General features: G+C 44.2%; 1 protein-coding gene across 1 annotated transcript in view; it reads left to right on the top strand.

Annotated features, from left to right (window-relative positions):
• Positions 1 to 8,694: 8,694 nt before the first annotated feature.
• Positions 8,695 to 27,645, top strand: part of FASN (fatty acid synthase) — a gene marked incomplete at its 5' end in the record, with an annotated part of 38,609 nt that continues 19,658 nt past the window's right edge. Inside the window, 21 exons of the mRNA XM_082492431.1 lie at positions 8,695 to 8,821; positions 9,630 to 9,782; positions 11,050 to 11,223; positions 12,067 to 12,267; positions 12,714 to 12,836; positions 13,526 to 13,641; positions 13,898 to 14,032; positions 16,852 to 17,311; positions 17,662 to 17,849; positions 18,648 to 18,837; positions 20,317 to 20,411; positions 20,827 to 20,961; positions 21,263 to 21,466; positions 23,076 to 23,191; positions 23,638 to 23,813; positions 24,169 to 24,360; positions 24,649 to 24,729; positions 24,824 to 25,009; positions 25,300 to 25,479; positions 25,746 to 25,949; positions 27,247 to 27,557. Coding sequence (XP_082348557.1) covers positions 8,695 to 8,821; positions 9,630 to 9,782; positions 11,050 to 11,223; positions 12,067 to 12,267; positions 12,714 to 12,836; positions 13,526 to 13,641; positions 13,898 to 14,032; positions 16,852 to 17,311; positions 17,662 to 17,849; positions 18,648 to 18,837; positions 20,317 to 20,411; positions 20,827 to 20,961; positions 21,263 to 21,466; positions 23,076 to 23,191; positions 23,638 to 23,813; positions 24,169 to 24,360; positions 24,649 to 24,729; positions 24,824 to 25,009; positions 25,300 to 25,479; positions 25,746 to 25,949; positions 27,247 to 27,557 — 3,747 coding nt within the window. The remainder of the gene's footprint in view (positions 8,822 to 9,629; positions 9,783 to 11,049; positions 11,224 to 12,066; positions 12,268 to 12,713; positions 12,837 to 13,525; positions 13,642 to 13,897; positions 14,033 to 16,851; positions 17,312 to 17,661; positions 17,850 to 18,647; positions 18,838 to 20,316; positions 20,412 to 20,826; positions 20,962 to 21,262; positions 21,467 to 23,075; positions 23,192 to 23,637; positions 23,814 to 24,168; positions 24,361 to 24,648; positions 24,730 to 24,823; positions 25,010 to 25,299; positions 25,480 to 25,745; positions 25,950 to 27,246; positions 27,558 to 27,645) is intronic.

The following is a 27,645-nucleotide window of genomic DNA, read 5'->3' as shown; positions in this document are numbered from 1 at the left end:
TAATTATTTTTCTACTCCCTGCTGAAAATGTTTTGCTTTAGTGCAAAGGTGCTATGATATTATAATCAGATGCTAAATCTGCAATAAATTTCACTGAGATGTTACCAAGCCAATATGAGGCCTGAGAGAACTTGTGAGCTTCTTTCTAAAACATCTAATTACTTGAAAATCCTGTCATTGGATTCAACATTTAACATTGTTCATGAGCCAGAACAACATGATGCATTCCCTTGAACCAGGCCCTGAATGAGCTCTTTCTGTAGCTCAAATCATAGTGGTTTCTAACAAGTACAGGAATTTTGGCCCAGATCACATCAGTTACAGTTCTCACTGGTTATTTCTAGAACACAACGTGTAAATTCCAAAGTTTTTAATAGCTGTAGATTATTCTGATAAATATTTTTTACTTATTTCCAATTCCATGTTTAATATCGAACTGTGGAGATGCACAGTATTTCAGTGTGATGAGATGCTGTGCATCTGCAGGTGTTAAAAGCAGTGTGTCCTTAGAAAAAGTTTGTTCCGTAATCTTTGTAACACTGCATCTGTGCCTGGAAAACATTATTCTCTATTCCTTACATTGTGAATATAAACTCATGGGCTGCAGATCTCAGAAAATGCCTTTCTGTACATTTCTTTGCAGGTTTTTAGGGGTTTTGTGTGCTTGTTTGAGGGATTTTGGGTTTAATTGTTTCTGGTGTTTGGTTCCCCCCCAGTATGTCACCTGGCATGCCTGGTCATGCAGACCTCTTGCCAGAAATGCAACTTTAATTTATTCAGATTCCCTGAGAAACAAGTTTCCTTAAGGCAACTGTAGGTAAGGGATTGATTGTTTAATTTGTTTTAGTTGTGATAGAAAAAAAGTAGTTCAATCATTGTACACTTGTTTCAGAGTAACTATAAGAACATAATGTATAAGTATGCTGACAATTAACAAAGTATGCATAATACCAATAAATAACATGGACATGTTGCTTGGCTCCTGTGTGGGGAAGTTGTGCTAAGTGTCTACTAAGTACAGGGGGGAAATTCTCACGTATTTCTCCTCTGACCAAAATACTTAACAAGTCGGGCATTGATTCTTAAAAAACAGATGAAAAAGAGCAGTGACAAGTCAGCACTGTGGGGAGTTGTACAAAGAAAGGAGACACTATAAAAAAGAGCATTCCAGCTGATCACAGAGTGCTGAAGAGGTACAACAGAACAAATTGCTGATTGTGAGAATTTCCCCCCTGTACTTAGTAGACACTTAGCACAACTTCCCCACACAGGAGCCAAGCAACATGTCCATGTTATTTATTGGTATTATGCATACTTTGTTAATTGTGGGTCTTATCAAAGGGTTAAAGCCCCATTATAGTATTGAGGAAGATATGGCTAAAGGCGAGAGCTGTGCCCAGACCAGGTGCTGGCCGACCTCTGTGGCGCAGCGGCCGTGCTGTGGCGCGGACCCGGCCCCTCCGGCCCTCCCGGCCCCCCGGTCCCCCCGACCCCGGCCCCGGTCCCGCCGCTCGGGGGAAGGCGGTGTGCCTGGGCTCGCGTGGGAGCCGCGGGGGATGCAGAACAAAATTAGAATTTGTTTACTGTTTTGCTTTAAATTAAGGAGTCGAAGTTATAAACTGGATAAAGGGCCTCCCCTTCACCGCCGGTCGGAGAGGTGGGCGTACCAGGGGCGCGGCGCCGAGCGAGTCCCTGGTGCCCGCGGGAGCGCGGCGGCCCGCCCGCCCCCGCCCACCGGACGCGCTCCGCTGCCGCCAGTCGCGGCGGGCCCGGGCACGGGGCAGCGCATCCCCGGCCGGCGTGCCCGCTGCCCTGTGGTAACCCCGGGACCGCGCTCCGCCGGGGTGAACGACCGCCGCCGCACAGAGCGGCGGTGCGCTGCTCGCAGCGCCGGCGGCCCCGGCCGCCCCCTCCGCCGTCACCACATCGCCTTATCGCCTAGCAACACCCCACGGGCCGCGCCATTGGCGGGGCCGCGCCCCCGCCCACACGCTCCCGCCTCCGGATTGGGTGCCGGCTCGGGATTGCGCCCCCGGCCCAGCGACCCTTCCCTTTGTGCGCCGCCGGCGCCCCGCAGCCCGACCCGGCCTGGCCTGGCGCGGCGCCCGCCCGGCCTCCCGCCGAGCCACGGTGCCGGCGCGGTGCGGCGCGGCAGTGGCCCGCCAGTGTGCACATCCGCACGGGGGGGGTAGGAGAGGGACACGAAGAGGCCCGCGCCCGCGGGCCCGAAGCCAGGCGCCCTCCGCAGCGCCCGGCCTTCCACAGACTCCAGTGCGGGGCGGGCCGTCGGACATTGGCCCGGTGCCGAGGGCGCGGGGGCCCGCCTGGGCCCACCCCGGCCTGGCCAGGACCCCTCCTCCCTTTGAGCGGCTCCGGCGGGCAGGGGTTGGCATCACCCCGGGGCCGGCTGGGGTTGGCCCTGCCCCGTCTCTCATTGGACTGCGGCGAGGAGTAAACTGTCAGCCCATGTGGCGTGGCCGCCGGAGGTGGTGGCTGCTTAAATAGCGGTGGGAGCTAGAGGGAGACAGTGAGGAGAGCGCGGAGCATCGGCCGTGCGCAGTCTGGCACTGGCCCCCGCAGCGCCCGCGTCCACCCGCAGCGCCCGCCCGCAGCAGCCCGCTCCGGCGCTGAGCTGACGCCAGAGTCTTCCCGGCACGAAGCCTTCTGCCCCTGTGCAGGTACCGGCGCGACAGCGGACGCGGCGGGGCCGGGAGAGCGGCGGCTTCCGCGGGCCGCTGCGTCCGGTGGGTGCGCCGGAGAGGCTCCATCTTGCTCCCTCCGCCGTGCGGGGCCGCGCCCGCACCTCGCTGGGCGGATGGCGGCGGGTCCGCCGGCCCGTCCCGCACGACCAGAAGGTTCCGCGCCGTCGCCGCCGCGCCCAGGTGCCGGGGGGCTGCTCTCCTGCGGCCCGGCGCGGCAGCGCCGAGGAGGGTCCCCGCCAGCTCGGCGTCTGGTCACTGAGCCGCAGCTTCCCGCTCCGCCCGCCCGGCGAGGTGGCGCGGAGGGAGGCTGAGCGGCTGCATTGTGGTGTCGGCGCTCGGCCATCTTGGCGACGGGCGGGGACCCCGCCGCCGCGACCCCTCGCCGCCGGGCCGGGCGGGCTCGGGGGACGCGGCCGGGGGCGCCGTCGCCCGCAGCCCTGGCGCGGCCGGCGGCAGGAGCCTTCCCGCCGTTCCCCCGAGCCCCGGCGTGCCGCTCCCCGGCAGCGGCGGCGAGGCTCGGCGGGGGGCCGTGCCCGGTGCGGAGCGAGCAGCGCCCGCCGCGGGGCTGGGCGGCCTCGGCGGCCCCGCGGCGCCGCAGCCGGGGCGGGCGGCGGGGCTGGGGGGGCCGCGCTGCCTGGCGGCGCCGTGGGCGTGAAGGCAGCGGGGGGGCGGGCGGAGGGCGCTTGTCCGGGAGGAGGTCCAGCTATCGCTCTTGCGAAAGGTGACCGGTCTATAGGTACCGGGAAACCGTCTCGCCGAAGGTGCCGCGTACACTGCTAAACTTCTCTTTTCTGCCTCGGTATGAATCCGCTGCTCGCATGAAATAACCCATTGATCGTGCACCGGCCTGGTTTGGATGATATGATTCCATCAGGAACACGATGATCATCTCTCTTCTGCTGTTTTTGTTCCTGTTTGGTTTTTATTCCATACTCCTTTCCTGGCATAAGGCCCTCCGAGATACTGATTGCGTATTTTCCTAGCTAAGAGCTTTATCCGGATGCATGAATTGAAGCGGGCAGTGTTAAAGTTGTGTATGTTAACTTGCGTTCCCCTTACTGAGAGCAGTGTTGGGGGGTTTGGAGCATGTCTGGCCTTACAAAGCAAAAGGGAGGAAAAGCCTTAAGCCACATGAGCAAAGGGTTCACCTTTTCTCGCATCCTCTATGCGTCTTGAAACAATCTGGAAATAATAGTACATTGTGAAAGGCTGCATTTAGCAGATGAAATCAGAGGATGAGCTCTTTAGGTGGAAGGCAGTTATGAACAGATATTTTACAGACATTGTATAGTGATACTGGGGACTTAAATTTTTGTACAAATCACTTCCGACCATTTGGGAATCAACAGGGCTGTGTTGATTCCATGAGCAAAATCTAACCTACTTTTCTCAAATAACAGCTCTGAAACAGATTGTGTTTCCTGTTAAGTAGCACACTTTCAATACGAAAAGACACTACCATGTTTCATTTGTCTTCAGGTCAATGGGACAAATCCAGCCTTGAAACTGAAAGAGACAGTTAAAAGCTCTTTGTTAAATGGAAGTTATAGCATGCAGGCTGATGGTAGCCAAATGCTTTAATAAAATGAAAAGCAGCCTGTGTTTGCCTCTGTTTTTGTAAAGTTTTTTTTTTTTTTTGAGGTGGGCATTATAGCTATTTACAAGTGAAGTTCCTATGTAATGACAGTTTTAATTACAAATTTTAGAAATTATAATCGGAGATTAGGAAACCTGGATTATGATGTAGTTGTACTGAAAAACTAAGAAAGCAATCCTTTTGTCAGTATCTGTGCTGAAGGAAGCTATGGAGGAGTCATGGGTGTTTAACTTTAAAATAATAGGAGTTCCAAAAAAGATTTCATCTGCCTAGAAACAGTAGCAGAGTTGGCATTGAGGACTCTGTCCCACCATGATGACAGCCATCAAAATAACACTAAAATAAATATAAGCGATGGGCTCCTGCCTAGGAAAGAGAACCCTGCATTAGGCAAAACAAGATGGGATTTTATTTCTTGTTTCTTTGCAAACAGTTTCTTCCTCCTTTCCTTGCTGAAGCTTAGGTGGACATAGATACAGCAGATTAAGAAAAGTATTCTTTGGTGGTTGGGAAGTCAGGTATGAGTCAGAGAAAAAAAAAAAAAAAAGGTAATTTTTTTTTCCTTTTTTTCTGGTCTTTCTTTGTCTTTTTCCCTCTAAAAGCTTATAAGCTTAATGGGCACAGAGGTATTTTTTTGTAGGGAAATTGTAGATAAAATTATTGTTAAAGTTGTACAGCTGCCAGGGATGTTGCAAAATGATGATTAATACTTTTTTTTCTTGATTCATTGTTGGTGCTTGATTAGTGAGGTACTCAAAGACAAATTTTAAGTGCAACAGAGAACAGTATTTCAACTTAAGAGTAAGTTTGAGAATAGCGTTAAGCTAGCATGATACCAGTAGATATCCAGTACATAGAGAACAAGGTTAAGAAGGTATAGCATGATTGGAGAAAGGAACTGGCATCAATAAACAAACCAACCTTGTCAAGTGTCTAATGTGGGAGGTAGATAACCAGAGCGCAGGTATAAAGTGATGAAAGTTGTTACTAGTCAATAATACCAGAAGGGATTGTTAGTTATTACCAGTCCCAAACTGAATGAGTCAGCATTGCAATATCATTGCCAAAAAATATTGTGTAAATCCAGTGAGGTGGTAGTTTATGCTTAACTGAGGTGTCTTATCAGACTGACATGTTTGGTGGGGGGTGTGTGTGTGTTTGCTTCTCCCCCTACTTCCCACAGTTAAAAATGTATCTGTCTAGGAAGAATTCATGTAATTCAATCCAAGCAAAACCATGGGGTAGACAGAGGAAAAAGGATGTTAGACGTCTGGTTGGGTCCAACAAAATACAGTTGTAGGAAATTGGAGAATCCTGATTGTCCCCCTTTATCTTCTTTGTCTCCTTTTTCTGATGTGTTGCTTTCGTTCACCTTGGTCATCAAATATAGTAGGAACAATCTCTTCTGCATATTTCCTGTAGTCCAATCTCCCTTTAAACAGCTGTAGAAATAATTTTCTTTATTGATCTATGCTACATCCTATACTTCAAGAACTGTCAGTGTACCATGTACAGTCTGAAAGTGCTCTACAGAAAAAAAGTCTCTAGTAACAATATACCATTTGGGGGTGAAGTCAAACTTTAAAATGGACTACCTGCTTATCTGTCAAGGAAGACCAAAGATGTTGTTGGTAGCTGTAACATCTACTTTAATCACTGTTTAATCAGAGATTAATTAATATTCACGACTTTTCCTCTCCCCACCCTAGTTTTCCACTGCAAGTCACTTCTACTGTCTACTGCTAAATCTATAATTTGTATGTTATCTTAGATGTAGGCATTTGGAGTTCTCTGTGTCAAGTCTAAATCTTTCTAGTTCTTCATGTATAAAAAATCCTTAACTCGTGGCTCTTCTTACCCATTCACCCAGCTAAAGTTAACTTTTTGGCTCTTGTTCGTCTACATTTTGATTACTACAGCATCTTTTTCTCTGCCTTTGACACAGTCTTGCTCAACTACATTCATAACATGTTGGCAAAAATTGCTTTGCTGATAAATTCCATTACTTCACTGTCTCAGAACAACATTTTGTCAAGATTGGCTGTACCTGGATGGAGTTTTTCTGGTACTTCAGGGAGAGATGTGGGATGGGAAGGAACAATCCCAGAAATCTTCAGTCCCCTGAAATACAAATTATATTTCTCTCCCTACAGATCATCACCCAAAAAGCTGAGCCATAAAATCGAATCATAATCACATTATCATCTTGCGGGTCTCTTGCCTTATGATTAGATTGTGAGCTTTGTGCCCGAGATCCGTTATTGCTCTGCCCCTGGCGCTGAACTGCTGCAAGCACAGAGAGTTGCGGCCCTTGGTCAGGTTTCCCAGGTACAGTGGTGACGGCAATAATATAGCTGACTTGCTAGATTTCTGTGAGTGGAAAAGCAGAGAGTCTCCTCTTTAGAGGAGAGTGGACTGGGCCCATTACTACCAACTTCAGTTTTGGGGAATAGGTTTCTCAGTAAGGGCCTTACGTGTTAGGCCCTCAGTGTTTCCATTTTTAAATGAACAACCAGAGTGGGATGGACCTTCTGTTGTCTGGGTGTTTAGCATAAGACAGAAATCCAAGATGTCCTTTTGGGAGCAATTCTGTTTCTGATGAGGTAATCATCTCTTGTGCTTCAGTGTTGCATAATTCCACAGTTACTCCACAGATCTGAAGGAAAGAAGAAGGGTAAAAGAAATCAGGCAACCTCTGGGGGGTTGTGTGCTGGCTGGGCTACACCTCAGCTAACAGAGGGCTTTGCTTTCCCTGTGTGCTGCAGCTTCTTCCAGCTACAGCAAGGCATTGTGCCTGAGCCGTGGGGGGATGGAAGCGGTGCGTATTTCTTGCTCAGTCAAAAGCATCAGGAACTCCTGAAAGAGGCTGCAAAACCGTGCCTAAATGGAATGTCTTGGGTTGGAAAAACAGATATGAAATGCTCCTCAAAGAGTACGTGTTAGTGCTGTTTTGTGGAGGAGATAGATGATCAAGCACCAGCAGTGCTTAAGCAAAGTGCCTGCGTGGCACTATGGAGCATCATCTGTGATGGAAGTAAAATTTTAGGTGTTCCACAACAAAGTCTTTCATTCAAAGTTATTAAGGTAGACTTTTAGCTATTTAAGCACCTGGTTTTCTGTGTGGTTTTTGCTTGTTAAAATCCCACGCATTAGCTCTAAAGAATATTTTGCTTCTCTTTACAAGAAGGATTATTTAAGGACGTACTGTAAATGCTTACTACCTCTTTTGTTCATGCAACCACACTTTTATTGGTTTTTATACATATATTAAAAATAACCCATATATATGTGGGTTCCCCCCCTCCTTTAACTTGCCTACTTAGGGTTTACAAAATATAATTTGAACTTAACTGAAACATCAGGTTAACTTGCCTTCTCTCTGCATAGTTGTTAATGTATTTTTAGTGTAATTGAAAATAAATTAAATGTGTCTTAACTGTAATATATGAGCTGTCATTTGGTGTCGTGATCTGTATAGATGACCTGCCGTGCTGCGTTATGCATCATGATGCTCTCTTGTGTTGTTTGAGATTGGGGTCTTAGAATGCAAATTTCTTGGGGCAACGGCTAGGGTTTTTCATCCCATCTGGAATCCAAATCTGTTCTGCCAACTCTTATTTCAAAGCCCTGCTCTCTATCACATGTAGTCAGTTCCCCATTCCCAGCCCTCTTAATGTGTGGCAGTGCAGGGTTCAGTTGGGAAACACTTTGTGTCAAACTTGCTTCATATTTTGGAAATTTAAAGTGATGCTAAGTTGTATTGTAATCTTTGTGCTTTTGTGTAGGTTTTCTCCTCTGTGTGTGTCTCAGGCTAGTGGATTTGGGTTGTCTTTTGGGGGGGCGGTGTGTGTGTGTTTTGGTTTGTTTGGCCTTGTTTGTTTTGTGTGGTTTTTTTTTTTTTTTTTTTTTTTTTCCCTCCAACAAACTTTCTCATTATTGATTCTTAAGTTAGCATTTAACTTTGTAATGATTGTAGAACTTGTTTTGCTACCTGTTAGGTTTGCCTTGTAATTATGTATTTTACTGTATGTATTTCATAATTTCCCCACCCACCTCTGCTCCAGCATGTTAATCTTTCTTCTCTGCTGACTTCACAGAGGCCCTGTTCATTTTCTAGTTGTCATGTAGAAACTGGTGGTTCTCCGAGCCTGACACTCCAGGATCAGTTTTCTCATTCTCATTATCCCCGTGGATCTTACTGTCCATTTGACTAGTTGGGATGTCTTTTTGTAGTAAGAGACTCCATGGGCTGTTCCTGTGTGGGTGTTTCTCCTGCAAATATGCTTGTTTGTCACAACATGTCAGGAAGACACGAGACACATATACTCTCCTTCTCTGTGTGAAATCTTACTAGTCTTACTGTTTTCTAGATCTCAGCAACAGGGAGACGTTGAGATGGAGGACGTGGTGATTGCAGGCATAGCAGGAAGACTGCCAGAATCGGAGAACTTGCAAGAGTTTTGGGAGAACCTGCTTAATGGAGTTGATATGGTCACAGAGGATGATCGGAGGTGGAAACCAGGTGGGTGTTTATTGTCTTCCCTTTTGGAGTCCTGAGTTCTAGAGGTATTATCCTGTGAAAGGAAAGGATTTATCAGACACAAAACACTGCCAGAGCTTCTGAATTCACTTCTGATATATCAAGACATTCAGGAACAGAACACTTCTATGATGGTCTCATGCAATCCATTTTATAATGTCATGTCCCATGCAGTAGTAGCTTATAAATATGGAGTTTACTTCCAAATAAAAGAACACTCTGACAGAGCAGCTAGGCAACATGAATCCTGTCCCTGCTCTTGACAGCTGTGGCAGTAAGACAGCTCTGTCGTTTTTCTGGGTTCAGAAGTAGCACAGGGACTCCAGTCCTGTGATTTATGGCGTTTTACAATGTTCTGTTCTGTCTGATTTGTCTTTCTGAAGTGTTTGGCACATGTCTGTCCAATTCAAGCTAGTGATTTGCAGAAGTGAAAAGTAGCTTTTGTTTTCCTTGTACCTGGTAACTGATAGGAACCACTGATCTGGACTCTGTTTATGAGCTTGGTACAACTTGCCAAAATGAAAATGCTTAAACTAGACAGATATCTTTTGCTGCCATATCCAGGAGAGTCTTTAAAATGACAATTGTTTTTGTTAATGCAGCATTCTCATTTCCAAATGAGATTCAGAAACAGGTAGGTAGTTATTAATGCATTGCTCTGGGTACTGCAACAGGGAAGTGATGTTTCATGTGAAATCGAGAATCAGCTGTGGTCATTCTGTACTCTGTCTCAGCTGGTAGCGGCTTTAAAACAATGTATGCTGCGACTCTGTCGAATTTTTCTTCTCAGGAATTTATGGACTACCCAAGAGAAATGGTAAGCTCAAGGACCTAAGCAAATTTGATGCATCCTTTTTTGGGGTTCACCCCAAACAAGCTCATACGATGGATCCTCAGCTTCGCTTGCTGTTGGAAGTTTCTTATGAAGCTATTTTGGATGGAGGTAAGCACCTGGATGACTGAAGAGGGAGAAATGTGCTGTATCGTCTCTGTGCAGCAGGTGCAGACATGCACCTGTGTGATGAGACCTCTAACAAGAGAAAGCCATCACAGTAGAGGGGAGACCAAAGGACTAATATGGGTGTTAGAACAAAGATATTTTCTCTGGAACTCAACAGTGATTGCCAGCAAATCTCTATCTGCTTCATATGGTACAACCAGTACGACAGGAACACTTGAGCAGTCAAGGGTTCTAGAGTTTTTGTATGTTTTGCTCTACCCTAATATTCCTTTTGTTAAAGGCATATTTGTAGTGCAAAAAGAAGATGACTTGATTAGAATTCTCATCCATGGTCTAAACGGGTGGGAGATGGCCTGATTCCTGTCTATTGGCTGGGTTCATGGAAAATTTGTGGCATTTGATCTGCTTCTATAGAAGGTTTGCCCAGGCAGTGTGCTTTCAGAAGTAGAAGCCTCTTTCTTCCATTGCTGCCAGTGTCTTAAGCTTTTTAGTTACCCAACAGAGCCAGAAAGTTTATTCTTCATATTAATCAGCTTCATGTCTGAATACAAGAAGCACATGGGGGGGGAAGGGGGGCGAGTTGTAACTACCTCACTAGTACTGACTTACTAAAATTAACAATTACTCCTCTGCTGCTCAGCCTCAGTCTGAAGGTTTGAATATTCTACTTGTCTCCAGTACTCCTGAAGCACAGAGAAGAAACAGCAGAGATTGCTGCAAGTTGAGCTTGCTATGCAGTTTTTCAGGGCAGAGTTGTTTCTTGTTCCAATTGTTGGCTTTTGTGCTTAAGAATTTTCCTTTGTCTTGTACTCCAGATCTGGGCTTTGTTTGTGGCTAGAGATGGAATGTCATGTGACCACATGAACATCTAAGTGCTGTGATTTTTTGCCCCTTTGGTCTGCTCCTTTTCTCTGCACTGGAAGTCAGCTGTTAGCTTATCTGATCAGCACTTGTCTTTTGTCGTCCATACACTTTTTTACATAAGAGTCTAGTGATGCCCAGCTAAGCTGAAAAGCTGTCTCTGGGCACAGTATGTTCTGGCCAAAAGCCAATACCAAAGTTCTGGTGGACTTCGCAGTAAGACTTGTAAGGTCTGCAACTGAAACAGATAAAAGGTAACTATAAGTAAGGGAACAATGCCGCAGTCCTGCCAGAAAGGGAGAGTAGGTAGTATTTCATGAACTGGTGCCAGTGTACCTGATATGTCCAAAGTTTGTCTCCTGTAATTTACCTTCCAATATCCTTATAGGTATTAATCCGGTCACGCTCCGTGGCACAGACACAGGTGTATGGGTTGGTGCCAGTGGGTCAGAAGCTGGTGAAGCCCTTAGCCAAGATCCAGAAGAGCTTTTGGGATACAGTATGACTGGCTGCCAGCGTGCTATGCTTGCCAACAGGCTTTCCTACTTTTATGACTTAACAGGTAAGTGCCCCCAAACCTGTCATTCATCAGCCACTGCAATTTCAGCATGATTGTATCACAGCTTCCGTAGGGGAGTGGGATGGATATGATGACATAGACCCCTTTTGGCATGAGAAAGTAGCATGCAGCTATTGTAAGGAGGCATCTAAGAAGCAGAAAATGTATTGTAACTGTGTGGTAAGATTTGTTGTAAGGCTTTATAACTCAGTTGCTGACTGCTGGGCATAGCTGGCATTCATCTGAAAGATGATCATGTCAGGAGGCCTTCAAAAAGGCCTTCCTGCCTTTAGGCTGCTATTTGTGATCAAACTATGTAGAAGTCAGCTAGCCCAGAGGCAAGCTGACTGCAACAGTTAGCTCTTTTTTAGTAAAGTGGAAGTAGTGGGAGAGCCACCAAAACCATGTAATTGAAGGCATAGACATGACTTGAACTGTGTGTGGCATTGAAGATAAGAGTGGAGGGATAGGAATTGCTCTGAAGAGCAACAGAGATAATGGCAAGGGAAGGACGATGATTTTTATTGGTGAGAATGGGGAAAAAGGTGAGACCTGCTGGTGAAGCTACAGTCTCTCTTTGGAAGTGGAATTTTAAAAAATACCCTTAAAGCCAAACTATTGCAACTTTTTCCACCTTTCTCTTCCCTTGTTACCTGATAAGTAGGCGGAGATGGTGATTCTTGTCTCCCATTGTATCAGGATTACCTGTTATGTTCTGAAGCAGCTCTTATTTAACTTTTTTTTAATGTTTCTCTTGTGATCCCATCCTGTAGTCTTTGGAGAGCCACTCTAGGAAATAAACAGTATAAACCCAGCTTTTTTTGTTTTTCCTTTCTGTTCCATAAGGACCAAGCATAGCTATTGACACAGCCTGCTCCTCTAGTCTCGTCGCTCTGGAAAATGCTTATAAGGCAATTCGTCATGGACAGTGCAGCGCAGCCCTCGTAGGAGGGGTCAACCTTTTGCTGAAACCCAATACTTCTGTGCAGTTCATGAAACTGGGTTTGCTCAGTTCTGACGGTGCCTGCAAGGCTTTTGATGCTTCAGGTAAGGCATCAGTACAAAAGGTTGTCATGTTGTATGAGAGGAACTTATTGTGGAGTCTGTGACCAGATACTCTTGTAATACAGCAAAGAGCTGGCCTCAGTTGTTCCTAGGTGCACTGTCTGGGACATATGCTGGACCTGACCTGTGTTACATGCTTCATTGAACCTGGAAAACTAACTGTGGGGAAGAAACTATGGTTCATTCCTCAGCCACTGCAGAGAGGAAATAGATGTCTCTTGGAAACTTTCTGTCATCATTTGTGATGAGCAGCAAGCCTCTCTAGGATGTTAATTTTTCTTTTTTTAAAGAAATGGATATGTCATACTCTCAAAGTTGTCTGTTTTAAGTGGTAGCTCAGGAATGAGATGACCTTATTGCATGGTGTTTTGCAACTTTATTCAAAGCAGAGCAGAATTAGTGACTCGTTCTTCTCTCTCTGCTCTCAGGAAACGGATATTGCCGCTCTGAAGCTGCTGTTGTCGTTCTTTTGACCAAGAGATCTATGGCTAAGCGGATCTATGCCACAATAGTAAATGCTGGAAGTAACACTGATGGCTTTAAGGAGCAAGGTAGGCCTTGAGCCTCTGAAAAGCGAGATACCTACAGAACCGTTCAGTTTAGAGTCTTTGTCATCAAAAATGGGCTGTTATGGGGTTCTTGTTTCAGTCTATGAAGGTGTTTTATTGTTTGTTTGTTCTTTTTCTGTTTTGGTAATGCAAAGTTCAGGATCTTATTTTGTAAAGAAGTTAAAGGAGACAAGTGTTGGTTTCTACTGTACAAAGCAACAGGAATGTCCTGTTGCTAGTGTAGCCTTCCTCAGGACATCTCTACGATAACTTCTGCAGTGATGGTAGAAATGTGGGTGGTGTTAAGACTATAGGGGTCTTTCCCTACTGCTGTGCTATTTCTCCCTCTCTCCAGTTATGGAGACACCAAACTTCACATAATCTGCTTGATGTAGACAACTCCTAGTGTTCTATTAACCAGTATCTTCCAACACTAGTCTTAACTCATTGCTTTAGGTCTGTTTCTGGTTCCTCTGCTCTTCCAAAGAGCCTGAGAGGCTTATTGCGTGTGGTGCGTAGAACACTGGTTTAAATCCTGAAAACTTTCTTTGTGGTGTGTGTGTTTGGTTTGGGTGTTTGTTTTGGTTGGTTTTTTTTTTGGACCTGGTAGCCCCAAGCAGTTGAAAGGGTGCTAAAATCAGAACATGAAGCATCGGATATGAGAGAGGAATTGATGACAATTTTGGTTCTAGGTGTGACGTTCCCATCTGGAGAGATGCAGCAGCAGTTGGTCAGATCTTTGTACAGAGAATGTGGTATCAAACCTGAGGAAGTGGAGTATGTTGAAGCTCATGGGACAGGCACCAAGGTCAGCATGGCCCCTTTTGGTTTAGAGTGTTTTCTTGTCCATTATCATCTTTCCTTGCATCACGTGCCACACTTTTCTATCAAATTATTCTTTGTTTTTCCAAAGTGAACTATATTTCTCCCTTCTATGAGTTAATAGAATATGTACCGCTTCACCACTTCTGGATTTTGTCAAACTTCTTAATCTTTCAGGCTTCCCTTTTGTGGTGTGTTTTGGAAGTGCTAACTAATAGCCATTCTGATTCTCTTCCTACTAGGTTGGAGATCCACAGGAAGTAAATGGCATTGTAAATCTCTTCTGTCAGTGTAAGAGAGCGCCACTGTTGATTGGATCAACCAAGTCAAACATGGGTCATCCAGAGCCTGCCTCTGGGCTTGCTGCATTAGCCAAGGTAAGAGGTGGCTTCAGAAGGAAAATTGGGGGAGGAGAGGAACACAACAGTGTGGGGGTTTTTAATGTTTGTTTTAAGGAAAATATGCACTGATCCAGATAAGATGTTCACTGGTAATGTGAACAACTCAGGTGTTTATCATTAATAATCTGCTTCTTGCTTCACCTGCAAATATTTTTAAAAGCTCAGGTGGCTATTCTGCAAGCTGGCCACAAATGCCCAGGTGGCCCTGCGCTGTGTGCACAGACAAGTGTGTGCGTGCATGCACACACACTTTAGTTTCCCCTTCCTACTGAATTATACAGGAACATAACTGCTCAGAATAAAGGCTTTGGGATCACTCTGTGGATTATCCTTAAACTGGACATTCCATCAGAACTCTGCTGTAAGTCATTTGGGTTAGGAGGGTGTACAAGTAGAGGGATTTAAATGTTTGGAGTAGTTGGCAATGACCAATGATAAGAGCCAGTGTGGGCTTTCAGTGCCAAAAGAGTAGCTGATCCTTCTGGCTGTTTGTCAGGGATGTATCATGTCTTCCTCTTCTCTTGTGTTGGCAGGAAGCCAGGTGAGCTCTTCCAGATGAGGCTATGGGCTTGAATAACTGGTTGCCTTAGCAACCAGCCTACAAACTACTGCGGTAGGCAGGCAGTCATCTACTGGCTCTGGCTGCTAAACTGCTTAACAGAGAGCTAGCTAATGTTCACACTTGGTTGTAAGCCTATTACTGACAGCCTTAGAGCCACACAAAGTGAAGTCACGTACGCTGTCACTGCTAGAATTTTGGGCTCTCTAAAGTGGTTATTGTGACCTGAATGCATGTAACTTGCAGTGTATAGCCTCATCTGCAAATAAATCACAGAGACAGCAGTGTCTGTCTGTAGAGGAAATTTTACTTTTTTTTTTTTTTTTTAGCACCTCTGTCCCTCAGACTGACACCTTCATAGAAGGAATGATAATTGAGTTGTAAAATAACTGTCTCCATCCATACTGTGTGGTAAACTATAAACAATTTGTTTAGTGCAGTTCTGCTGTTACCTGTCAGGACAGGATCATAACTTTAAGGTATTGTTTCCCCTGCCTGTGTTTCTTAGAGGATGCAGAACTGCAAAGGCAAGGGCCGCAATTTCTTTTTGGAGACTTCTGACACCATGTTTTCTCACTCCTTTTCTTTTTTTTTCATCAGTTTTCTCACTTCACTTTGCATGGGAATTTACCCATCGTGCCTGCTAGAATATATTTTTTTTGCTATACTTTTATTAAGTTGTGTTAGGTCTTGTTTCCAGAGTTGGCATCTTGAAAGCACCTGAAGCTTTGGAAGGGTATTGGAAGCTTTGTCTCTGTTCTTGATTCTTTGAAAGCTGGGCAGCACTTTGTATTTTAAGATTTGGAAGTTGATCAGAGTGGCTGATGGGGTGTCCTTGAGACCAAGCCAGAAACTACACCAAGGCCACTGTCTTTTAGACAGTAACTGTCTCAGCAAGTCTGCAGTTTCCATAAATGTTTTCTTTTGGAATTCCATAAAATGGTCTTATGTGAGATGTCAGTTAGGAAAATAAATCTTGAAAGTGTCTGATTTTAGACTTGAAGAGAATCTATTAATTATGTGGATAGGTACGAAAGAAACTAGGGCTTGCCAAGGCCACTTTAGTTAAATTCTGCTAAGGGAAGGAAAACTCACCTGTACCTTCAAAGAACTCAGCCTGTCTAATTACTTGCTGTACAGCAAAGACAAAGCTTCTTGGTGGGTCTGGTGTACACTCACTGTACTGTACTCTCAAACTTGTCTAGAAGCCATGGCAGACAAAAAAGAACAAATATGTATGCTGTGTAAAGCAACGGCAAGTTCATAGTATTGTAGGTGTAGGACAATGTGCATGAAAATACTTAGGTCACTGCAACTTTAAACATGCTGACTGGAGTTGAAATCGTGCATTTATGCTGGTTGTCCTACCGGGTAAGCTGCCATGTCTGATAGTCAACTTGGAAGAACAGTTCCTCCCAAACCAATAACTGTTTCTCTGACCATTTGGGGGTGATGAAGGAACCACCAAACATACAGAGCACTGAGTACTTGCAACTGACCTTGTAGTCTGTGATTTGCTGGACTTGTGCCACAGAGGAATATGGGCTTGGTGCTATGGGCTCTTTGTAGAGACGCTGCTGAGAGAAGGGAACTCTTGTTTTTTTTTGGCACAGCTATTCTAACTCTTACGCTGTTTCTGTACTTCTCTTTGACTCTGCCAGTTCTGAGCAGTTGATGTTCCTTCTTTTTTGGATCAAGAAGACAAAAAATGGGTGCAAAGCAGCAAGCGAACTCCTTCATCAGTGCTTCAGCTTGGCTCATTTGCAGTAATGGCAGAAATGGAAGCATTCATTGTGATAGGGAAGACCATGTGTTGGCTGTGTGTGACTGGAGAGAGATGAAGCAGAGTATGATGAAGGGACAGGATCTGACAGAGGAGAAAGAAGATGTAATATTCTTAGTAGCCAGGCTGCTTTTCCAGCAAGACGGCATGGCTTTCCAGTTAGAAAGGGTCTGGAAGCTAAACTTAAAACTACTCCCCTCACATTCACTGCTGATTTCCTGCATGGGCTTAAAATTTGCCTAGGTGAAGTAGGTACTACCTCAGTAACATCAAGAATGCTATTCTCTGAAGTGTCCCTTTATCCAAACATAGAGAGCTGCTTTAGTGAATGCTTACATGGTCACTTATAGTAAAACAATAACAACAAAGAATGCTTGTTACAGGAAAACATGGAGCACAGAACACTCTTTTTTTTTTTTTTTTTTTTTTTTTTTTTTTTTTTTTTTCTTCCAGGTCATTCTCTCTCTGGAACATGGGCTGTGGGCTCCAAATCTGCATTTCAATACCCCAAATCCAGATATTCCTGCCTTACAAGATGGCTCTTTGGAGGTAGTTTGTAAACCAACACCAGTGAAAGGTGGCCTTGTCAGTATCAACTCTTTTGGCTTTGGAGGTGCTAATGCTCATGTCATTCTGAGGCCAAATGAGAAGAAATGCCAGCCTCTGGAGACTTGTAGCATGCCAAGACTGGTTCAAATTTGTGGCAGAACCCAGGAAGCTGTGGAAATACTAATTCAAGAGAGCAGAAAACATGGAGGCTGCAGCCCACTTGTAAGCCTGCTCAGTGATATCTCTACAGTTCCTGTATCCTCCATGCCCTACAGGGGCTACACGCTAGTTGGCACTGAGAGTGACATAAAAGAGGTTCAGCAAGTTCAAGCATCTGGTAGACCATTATGGTACATCTGCTCAGGTAGGTATGCAGCAGTGGGTCGAGGCTTTTGCGTTCCTCTGTAGATCTGAGGCTTGAGCAACTGGATTCTGTGCTCTAATGTCATTTTCCACTCTAGCATGAGAAAATACCTTGCAGCCATGTGGTATGTCAGGAGACTTGTGTTTCATGTGTTTTATCTAATCCTTCCAACTTTGCTATCTTCTGTTGATAGCAAAGTCCAGGAAAATAAAAAGCAGTGCCTAATTTAGAGGATGTTAGAAATGTACATTCTGCTCTTAGATAGAATTTTTTCACTGTCAGAGCAAGTGTGTGATGTCTACTTTTATGGAGTGTTACTAAAGCTCGCTTTCTCCTTGCCTATCCTGCAGGCATGGGAACACAGTGGAAAGGTATGGGCCTGAGTCTCATGAAGTTGGATTTGTTTCGCCAGTCTATATTGCGCTCGGATGAGGCTTTGAAGAACACAGGCCTAAAGGTCTCAGACTTGCTTCTGCAAGCAGATGAGAACACTTTTGATGACACTGTCCATGCATTTGTTGGACTAGCTGCTATTCAGGTAAGACTCAAATGACTGGTAGAGGGGGTCATGGACTCAATCCACATAAGCATGCTCTGCTAGTGTGTCTATTTGGCCAGTAACCCTTCATACAGATTAATGGAAGATCATTTTGTGTAGTCAGCAAATGGCAGCTGTTAGAAATATCTCTGATAGGAGGGAGTGTGTTGTACCCTCGATAGTCTGGGCTCTGCCACTTGCAAGACACTTGGACGAATATTGATCTAAACTGATTTGCCTGTGTGTCTGTGTGCATATGTGGGGCAGTTTCTCCTTTTAAGAGACTAAGGAATGTCTGAAGTTTTATGCAAATGTTTGTGCCAAGGAACAGGGTTCCTTAGAATGCCTTCTAAAATTTTTTCTAAAAACGAACTATATGATGCTAAATTAAGTCTCTGTTAATGCTGGGTGACAATGTGGGATTCATTGTTTCTTAACAAACTAGAGGCAGAGCTTTTAAAGAGATTTGGAAAGTTGGTCTTGCATCTTACTTTGTACAGACGTGCTCTTGGCAACCTCCTGTTATTGGAAATACTTTCTTAGTGGAAAGGTACATAGTGGAGAGGCCCAAACAATACTGGAGTCACATAACGATTCTTGGGATTGTTTTGAAACAGAGGCTGGACCTGCAGTTGTCAGGGAAGGGGGGGAAGCAGTGAGGCCAAGAAGAATGTGAGGCCAAGAAGAATGTGAGGCCAAAAAGCCATTTTGTAGTGTACTCACTACTACTGTGGGCCTCTGAGGCCTGACACCTGCGTACTCTGGCATGGAATCACTAATCCCTACTTTTCCTTGCAGATTGCTCAGATTGATATGCTGAAGGCTGCAGGTCTGCAGCCTGATGGGATTTTGGGCCACTCTGTGGGAGAACTAGCTTGTGGCTATGCAGATAACTCCTTAAGTCATGAAGAAGCCATTCTTGCCGCTTATTGGCGGGGACGATGCGTTAAAGAAGCCAAATTGCCCCCAGGAGGAATGGCTGCTGTTGGTAAGTATACCATTACCAAAAGAGTGATACAACAGAGATCCGATGAACCTTCCTGTATGGCATTGGGATAAAATTGGGCTCTGAAATGTGTTGGTGGCGACAATCATATCTGTAAAACTTTGGTTACTGTTGTCTCTTCTTTTTCTCCTGATATAGAACAGGATATTAAATATTGAAGTTGATTTAATGGTAGTAATCTCTGACCTGGAATACAGCAGAATTTTGGTAATCCAACCAAAACTAAGTGGAAATGCAGGGATTTATTGACAGGTGACCAATGACAGAGGCTTGATAAATAATCTGCTTGAAAAGACAGGTGAAAATCTGGGGCACCAGGGTTTTTGTCTCTTTATTCCTTTTTTTTTTTAATATATATAAAGATATATCTATAGTGTGTGTATATATACACACATATATATTTGAATTTAAAAAAAATATTTCTGATTTGTCTGCAAGAGTAATGAGAGGTGAAATCAGTAAGCTGCTATTATGTAGTGGGCAACTGGCTAGTGAAACTTAATGCCAATAGAACTTACTTTGGCCTAACAGCACTCGAAGAAGCTTTCTCCTGAACAAGCTTTGCTTAGTGCTTCTGAGAGTCCTATAGTTTTGTTTGGTATTGGGTGAAATGCTTAGCTTTGGACCCAGCATTTTGGCTGCATGGTGTGGCTTCATGGTGACTTAATGTTTAAAAATGTAATTATTATTTGTAGTATTATTGCTCTTCTGTTTCTTATTATTGGATGCAGTGGTCAATTAAAAACTGAAACACTAAAGAGAAGCTGTTGCAGGTCTAATGCAGTATGTTTGATGACTAGGTCCCTTGCTATAATCATAGACTCCTTAATTTTAACTATAGCCACAAAGGACTACCTACCAATTTAGCTTTCTTTTCCTTGATATTAAATACATTGCACTTATCACAGAATTTACCTGGGAGTGCTGCATATATGTTTTTCATAATCTGATGTTGAGTTCAAGTTCTTCTGGTGTCTTGTAACCGTGTAATATATGACCAGATATTGCATGTGTTGAGCTAGTTTAAGCCACTAGCGTTGTTGGTTTCTATAGATATTTTGTGGCTCTCAGTTTCTGCGAGTCAAGCTCATATATTCTCTCTCCTGTTCTAGCTCGGGTTGCTAAGGGCAAGATGAGACAAAACAACCAATTCTGTAGCTTTGGAAGTGTGTGGGTTCCCCCCCACCCCATCCCTTAATGGCATAATACAAAGATTCAGTCCTCTGGTTTTGTGCTCAATATCACAGTGATAAATGTTATGTTAAAGCCCTGAGATAAATATCCTTAGCTTTTGCAGAATCACTTCTGCAAAAAAGGGTGATGTCTGTCTTTCTCTTAAGAATCCTTCCCAGATTTGCAAAATGCTGAATTAAGTGCAGTGATTGTGTGGTTAAGATTGCCTACATTTATGAGGCTCCCTGGTAGAAACACTTGTATTGTCCTGAGGTCTTCCTTCTGCAGGTCTGACATGGGAGGAGTGTAAGCAGTGCTGTCCTCCAAATGTGGTACCAGCCTGTCACAACTCTGAAGATACTGTCACTGTTTCGGGGCCTCTGGTGAGCATGGAACTGATACTGTGCATACCAGAGATGTGACTGGAACCTGTGAAGTTCTGGTTTGAAGAACGTGTGAAGCTGAGTTAAAGCTTGCTGCTTGCAAAGGGGAGCTGGATTAAAGTGGTGGGAGGGGACGTGATGCTTTGCATAAACTTAAAACACTCAAATGTTCTGAGAGGAAGTGATATTAGTGCCTCAGTAAGCTAGTAATAAAAGATCTTTTATGTGGAATGGTCTTATAGCCATGGCCATAATAAGTGATAAATTATAAGACTCGGAAGGGCAATAACCTTATCCCAGATATGGCTCCCCTTAAGTGGCAAGTGATGAAGGGCATGGGGAGAGTATGGTGATTCATACAGATCCCAAATACATTGCGAGCTTTTATTTTTAATTCACTTATTTCTCTTCTTAGGACTCTGTGAATGCGTTTGTAGCCAAACTGAAAAAGGATGGTGTGTTTGCAAAGGAGGTGCGCAGTGCTGGAGTCGCATTTCATTCCTATTACATGGCATCTATTGCACCAGTGCTGCTCAGTGCCCTGAAAAAGGTAATATTGCTTAACTATGGCTCACATGGCTTATGCTCAGGCACCTGGATTTGAGTATAGGTGATGTAGAGCTTAAGGGGGTTCCTTTCTTTTGGAGGAGAAGGAAATCTTTTGAAGAGCATGTATACCTGCTGTGACACCTAAGGTTTGAAGTCCTATGGCCTCAAGCAGAAGGATGTCCTGAGCAATCAAGCTGAGAAAAAGGGCCTGTAAAAAGGAGGGGCTGCTTGCTTTTGCCTGTCTTGTTGTTATCTGTGACATGTAACTCTTCCTCCTGTCCCTCTTTCTTGTCTGTCTGTAGGTCATTCCACACCCTAAACCTCGTTCTGCACGATGGATCAGTACGTCTATCCCAGAATCTCAGTGGCAGAGTGATCTTGCTAAGAATTCCTCTGCAGAGTATCATGTGAACAACCTAGTGAATCCAGTGCTGTTCCATGAAGGTCTGAAACATATTCCAGAGAATGCTGTTGTAGTAGAGATTGCTCCGCATGCTCTTTTACAGGTATTGTATTTGATTGTGTCAGTATGGTACTATATTGATATGCTGCTCCAGGAAGGCGATTGAGGGATTGAATGCTGTCGTGTGTGTGTGTGTGTGTGTGTGTGTGTCCCGTCTAGTTCTGAGAACACTTTCTCCTTCCAGTCTTTTGAGTCTCTCCCAGTTTTAACACCTTCTTGATTTTTTTTTTTTTTTTTTTTTTGTGCGTGTGTGGTTTGGTGTGATTATTTTCATTCTGATTGGTGTTTGGTTTGGACTTTTTTTGGGGGTGTGTATGTTAATATTAAAAATCCCAACACACTGCTGCTTCCCCATCCAGACATTCACATTGTTGCTTTTATTCATTGCCATGCATTTCAGATAGCTGATAGTCAGCTCTTTGGACTGTGCAATGAGTTTAGATCTAATCAAGAGTGTGTGTGAAAATTGGGGTGGGAGGAGAAATTAAAGACTAACAGTCCTTCTCTATGGAAAATCTGTTACCAGCATCTGTACACTGGATTTGGTTTGAGGTTCTTGTCTTAGAAGGTGGTGGCTGGTAGTGGTGTTTCCCTCTTCTCCTAGACCAAGTAGTCTGAGACTACAGGAGCTTTCTCTCTTCATAAACTCCTTTCCCCTAATGATCAGATCATTATTCCTTTCTCCCCATCTGGTAAGAATTAATCTTTGTGGAATTAGCTCCATAGTAAAGAATGCAGAACATGAGGTGCATTAGGATGCACTTGCACCACGAGATCAGTGCTGGGGTCTTGTGCCTCAAGGCTCAAGGACTGGTCTCTTTATTTGGTCTGTGGCATGCAAGAGGAGAAAAGTGTTAAGAAAAATCATAGTTACTTGTGAATCAAGTGTAATAACTATACAGTGCTTCTGAGTTCCAATCTGGTGTGTACTTATGTCATGTTAGTCTTACTTATGTTTTGAAAGTGACTTGAAGGAAGAATCAGAACAGGGCTTTTAAATTCGATGTAAAATATTTTTTATAGAGAAAAATATCCATTTCATGTTAAAATCACTTTACAGTTTTTCACTCTAATGCAAGTGACTAAAGGCTTCATCAGCTGGTTTTGAGGGCTTGAGAGAGGCTTCCCTCTTCCTTCTCCCATTTAAAGACCATGGAACCAAATTGAAGAAAAGATGCAAGCTGGGTTAGATGTTCAAGACAGTGGTTTTTGATTTAATAGCTGTCACTTGGAAAATGCTCTAGGATGCTTCAGACTAACAAGGGCTGCTCCTGGGAATAAGGGCCTAAAGCTGGGGGGGGGGGGGGGGGGGGCGGGGTGTGAGTGGGAGGCTTGAGAGAGTGATCTTGCATTTCTTGAAGTGCAGCTTTTGATTCCACTTGACAATCTGCTTGGGAAAGGGAGATTTGTGTTTTGGCAGAATTTCATGAATATTATGTAGGTTCTGCTTTACCAGATGTGCAACTTCTTGGATTGCTGGAAGGGTGTTGTGCTGCTCTTCCTTTTTCCTTTCAAAATGGTGTATGTTCTAGCACCTAGCACAGAACTGTTGGCACAGAAACAGAAGAGGTTTGGGTTCTATAGAGAAGAATTCAGAGACAAAATAGTAAGTAATGCCTTCCACCAGTGATTTATGGACTCTACTTGACCAGGCTATCTTGAGGAGAACTTTGAAACCAACTTGCACCATTCTACCTTTGATGAAGAAAGATCACAAAAATAATTTGGAGTTCTTCCTAACGCAGACTGGAAAGATTCATTTAACTGGGTAAGGAGACTAAGGGAGAGGGTGAGTGGGGTATCAGTTAGGAGGGAATTCAAGTCTCTTCTCTAGCATGCATATCTTCACAAGGATTGAAATAGTCCTTCAACAAACCTGGAAAAAATGGGGTTTACATCTGTTCTTTACATACTTAAACCTATTCGCTTATGAAACGTTGCCTTGGGTTAGAGACTGCTTGGACTGGGAAGATACCTTTAAAAGAGGAGTCCCATTCTAGAGGTCTATGAACCTGGAACTAGGTCTTGGAAATAAACTCTGCATCTTGTAGACTGTTAGAATTACAAATTTGGCTGCAGTAAGTGTTCATGGTACTTCTGGAGAAATCTCACACAGAGGCCAAGACCAATTACTGTCTGACCTCTAAGTATTATGGTCAATTTTTTTTCCCCTTCTCCACACACACATTGTCTTGATCCTTTTTGTCTTCCTAGGATAAATGTTCTTGGAAATAACTTGTTCCCACTTGTGGAATACCCTGTCCCAGTGGGAACACCCCTTATTTCTCCATACATCAAATGGGACCACAGCCAGGACTGGGATGTTCCAAAAGCTGAAGACTTTCCAGCAGGTTCCAAAGGCTCTGCATCTGCTTCAGTCTACAACATTGGTGTGTTTCCCTGTTTAGATTTTCTTGTTTGTTTGTCTCTTTCCTGCTTTATCACTGTGTTTCTTTTGTGAAACTAGGAAAAGGATACTCAAAGCAGCATCCTTGAAGCCATCTTCTGAAGCTTAAGGTTTGGTTTCGATTGAAAAAGACTGGATATGCTTCTGAAATGAGATGAAAGAATATGAACAGAGCAGGAAAACTGTCTTGGTTCAGACTCACAATATTTTTAAGAGCTGTATGTTGCCAAGCAGCATAGTTGGGAAAACCAGTAGAACCCCTTACAGACATTGAAGGGAAAAGACCTCCTTATTAAGATGTCTGTATTATTTTTATTCTGCTCTTTATTCTTTGACAGATGTGAGTCCTGACTCTCCTGACCACTACTTGGTTGGTCACTGCATTGATGGCAGAGTCCTGTACCCAGCAACTGGGTACCTAGTGCTGGCTTGGCGAACTCTGGCACGGTCTCTTGGCATGGCTATGGAGCAAATGGCTGTTATGTTTGAGGATGTCACAATTCATCAGGCAACTATCCTTCCCAAAAAGGGTGAGTGAGGAGTGCTGGCACAACTGTGTAATGAAGGTGAAGGGAGTGGGAGGGAGGAAAGAAATGCAAGGAGACAGTGAGGAGGAACACAGGAGCAAGAGTATAAAGAAGAGTGTAATATGACTGAACAAAGAATTGAATTCATACAGTCAAGTAGTACATGTTATGGTCATCTTTATTCCATGTTGTGCACAGTGAGTCTGGAGATGGTGAACGAGAAAGCTCTGCTTGAGGATGGTACCAATGAATGACCTCACAGCCCTGACTTCTTATCAATGTTTTTTGCAGGATCAGTCCAGCTGGAAGTAAGACTCATGCCTGCTTCCCGCTGCTTTGAGGTGTCAGGGAATGGGAATCTGGCTGTGAGTGGTAAGTGAAGGAAGTGTAACTGTATGCACAGTCCTACTAAAATCCATTATTTATGGACACTGATGATTCTTATTCTTGCCACTGTGCCCATCAGGGAAGATTTCCGCCCCAGAAAACACTGCTCTGAAGAATTTCCATAACCAGCCAGTTGACTTTCAGACTCAAGTAGGCATGAGCTCGAAGTCCAGCCTCTTGAAAGATGACATTTACCAAGAGCTGCATCTGCGTGGATATAATTATGGACCAACTTTCCAGGGTGTTCTGGAATGCGACAGTGAAGGTGAATTTACTTTCTATAGAAAGATGATGAATATTTGATCTTTTAATTCCATCTGTATTAGCGGTCCACCTGACCACTTTGTACAATAACTATACTTTATGTGACAATGAAGAACAACCAAGTGTTCTGACAGAGCATTGGGAAAGCTGTTTTCTCCAATGTTGAACTGACTATTGGAGTTTATGGGGGAGGTTGGGTAGATACAGCAGACTGCATTTGATTAAGCACCGACTTCTGGCATCTGCTGAATGACAAAAATCACAGTGAGGCTTCCTCCTTCTCTTCTGCAGCAAACACAGGGAAAGTTCTGTGGAATGGGAACTGGGTGACCTTCCTTGACACCCTGCTACACGTGATAATCGTAGCTGAGACTGGGCGCAGTCTACGCTTACCCACCAGGATTCGCTCAGTGTTTATTGACCCAGTGCTGCATCAAGAACAGGTGTGCCAATACCAGGACAATGTAGAAGGTAAGGTCTCTCATGCTTGGGCTTTTGCTAGTTGCTTTGGCTGCTCTGTGGATGAATGTATGACTTCCTAAAATGTAGGATGGACTTTAGGGGGGGGCTCTTAGTCTCCAAGCTATTCTGCAGCTCTGTAACAGAAACTGCTGTTGTGCAGCTTCTGTAATAGTCTGACATAGCACTGCTCATCTGATCACCTTGAATTAAAATACTGGTAGTGTTTGATGCAAACTTACATGTGTGGTTGGTTTTTTTTTTTTCCTGTCTTCCAGCTTTTGATGTTGTTGTGGACCGCTGTCTTGGTAGCCTTAAAGCAGGAGGCGTTCAGATCAGTGGTCTTCATGCTTCTGTGGCACCACGACGACAACAGGAACGGATCCCTCCCACCCTGGAAAAATTCTGCTTTGTGCCCTATACTGAGAGTAACTGTTTGTCTTCCAGTGTCCACCTTCATGCTTATCTGGAGCACTGCAAAGGTAGAGTGGGATTTGTTTATTGTCACACTAGGGGAATCTTCCAGCCTGAAAGAAATGTCTGAGAGAAGCTGTTCATGCTTCAGAACATCCAAGAAATAAAGTGTTGGCCTGTGTAGAAGACTTCAGTGGGAGTCCTATGTTTGTATGCTTGCTAGAAGCTAAAAGCTACTTCTGCCTCAGGTATCTCTAGAATGTGGGTAGGAGTAAAGCCCAGTAGCGTAGGAGGGGCATCTACCTTCTGTAGCAGTCAGTGCGGTGTCAGATGGCAGAACCCCCTCGGCAAGCAGAGGCACAAATCGTCTTCTCCAAGGAGAAATCCAGCCTAGTTGCTTCAGACACTAGCAGGAGATCCTGCTTCCTCAAGTCTTTAGCTTTCTTGTTTTGTCTTTCCCTGACAACTGCCAAGATGGGTAAGCTAACATGTCTGTTCCCATTTGGTTGTGGGCACAAGAGCATATCCAAGGCGGGACAGTAGTTTTAGTGAGGCACACAAAAAAAACTTGTTTGCTTCAAGAATAGAATAGGAGCGGCTTAGTTTATTGTGAAACTGGTGGCCTAGTACAGTGCTTTTTGGATGGGGAGACATCCACTTAGTTCATGGTTGGACTTGATGATCTTAAAGGTCCCTTCCAACCTCACTGATTCTATGATTCTATGATTCATCACTTCAAGTGCCTTTTCATCTAAGGGGAAAAAAGTTACTCTTTTTTTTTTTTTTTCTGGAAGTGATGAATCTTGCTATATCTTGAGACAGCAATTTTGTTATTCTATATTTGTAAAGTGTCTTCACACATCCTTTGATTTGGCAATAGATTTTAAAGATTTATCTCTTTTCCTGCAGTGTCCAAATACTGTCCCCAAAGTCTTTTGCATATGTTGTAGTGGGATTTCTATTTCATTTCTTGTAATGCTGTTCCTGATTTCATTCAGGCTAAGCTATTTTCCATGTGATTATAAAGCAAAAAAGTATATTTGTATCTGCAGAAACTTAAAATTTCCCTCCACAACTCCCTAAATCAATCGGAGGCTTTCTGTTAGTTGCCCTCTTTCAGTCAGTCTTGCCACGGGTAATTTTGGTGGTTTAGACTGTCTTGCCACAAAGCCTGCTTGTTTGAGGGCTGCAACTACTGCACAATACATAATCATGTGAATCTAGAGGAGCATGCACTGAATCTTTGTGGCTAGGTTAACGATACAAGATGCTGTAGTCTGTGGCGCAGATCAGAGGTATGGCAGAGGAAAAGAAAGACCTTTGGAAAATCTGACTCTTCCTTTCATTTCCCCTTCTATTCTGTAGATCTAATCCTGAATTTACAGGCTAAGGTGGCGGTGCATGGCGTCAAATTAGTTATCCCTGGATTAGAAACTGCAGTGGCTGCTGCAGAATCCTCACCCATACAGAAGGGCCTTCAGCATATCCTTGCTGAAATCTGCCGTCTGGAACTGAATGGAAACCTCCATTCTGAGCTGGAACAGATCGTGACTAGAGAGAAAATGCACCTCCAGGATGACCCCCTTCTCAATGGATTACTAGATTCTTCAGAGTTGAAGACTTGCCTGGATGTGGCATTGGAGAACATGATCAGTCACAGGATGAAGATAGTAGAGGTTAGCTGGAAGCCTGGGATGGGACTATAGATAGTGTTTCCAGACCTTCCAGTAACCTGATTGCATACTTCTATTGTTACAGTTATAA

The sequence above is a fragment of the Vanellus vanellus genome (assembly GCF_965231255.1).
Source record: "Vanellus vanellus genome assembly, chromosome: 17".
Lineage (NCBI taxonomy): Eukaryota > Metazoa > Chordata > Aves > Charadriiformes > Charadriidae > Vanellus > Vanellus vanellus.
This window is presented reverse-complemented; position numbering and strand designations above follow the sequence as displayed.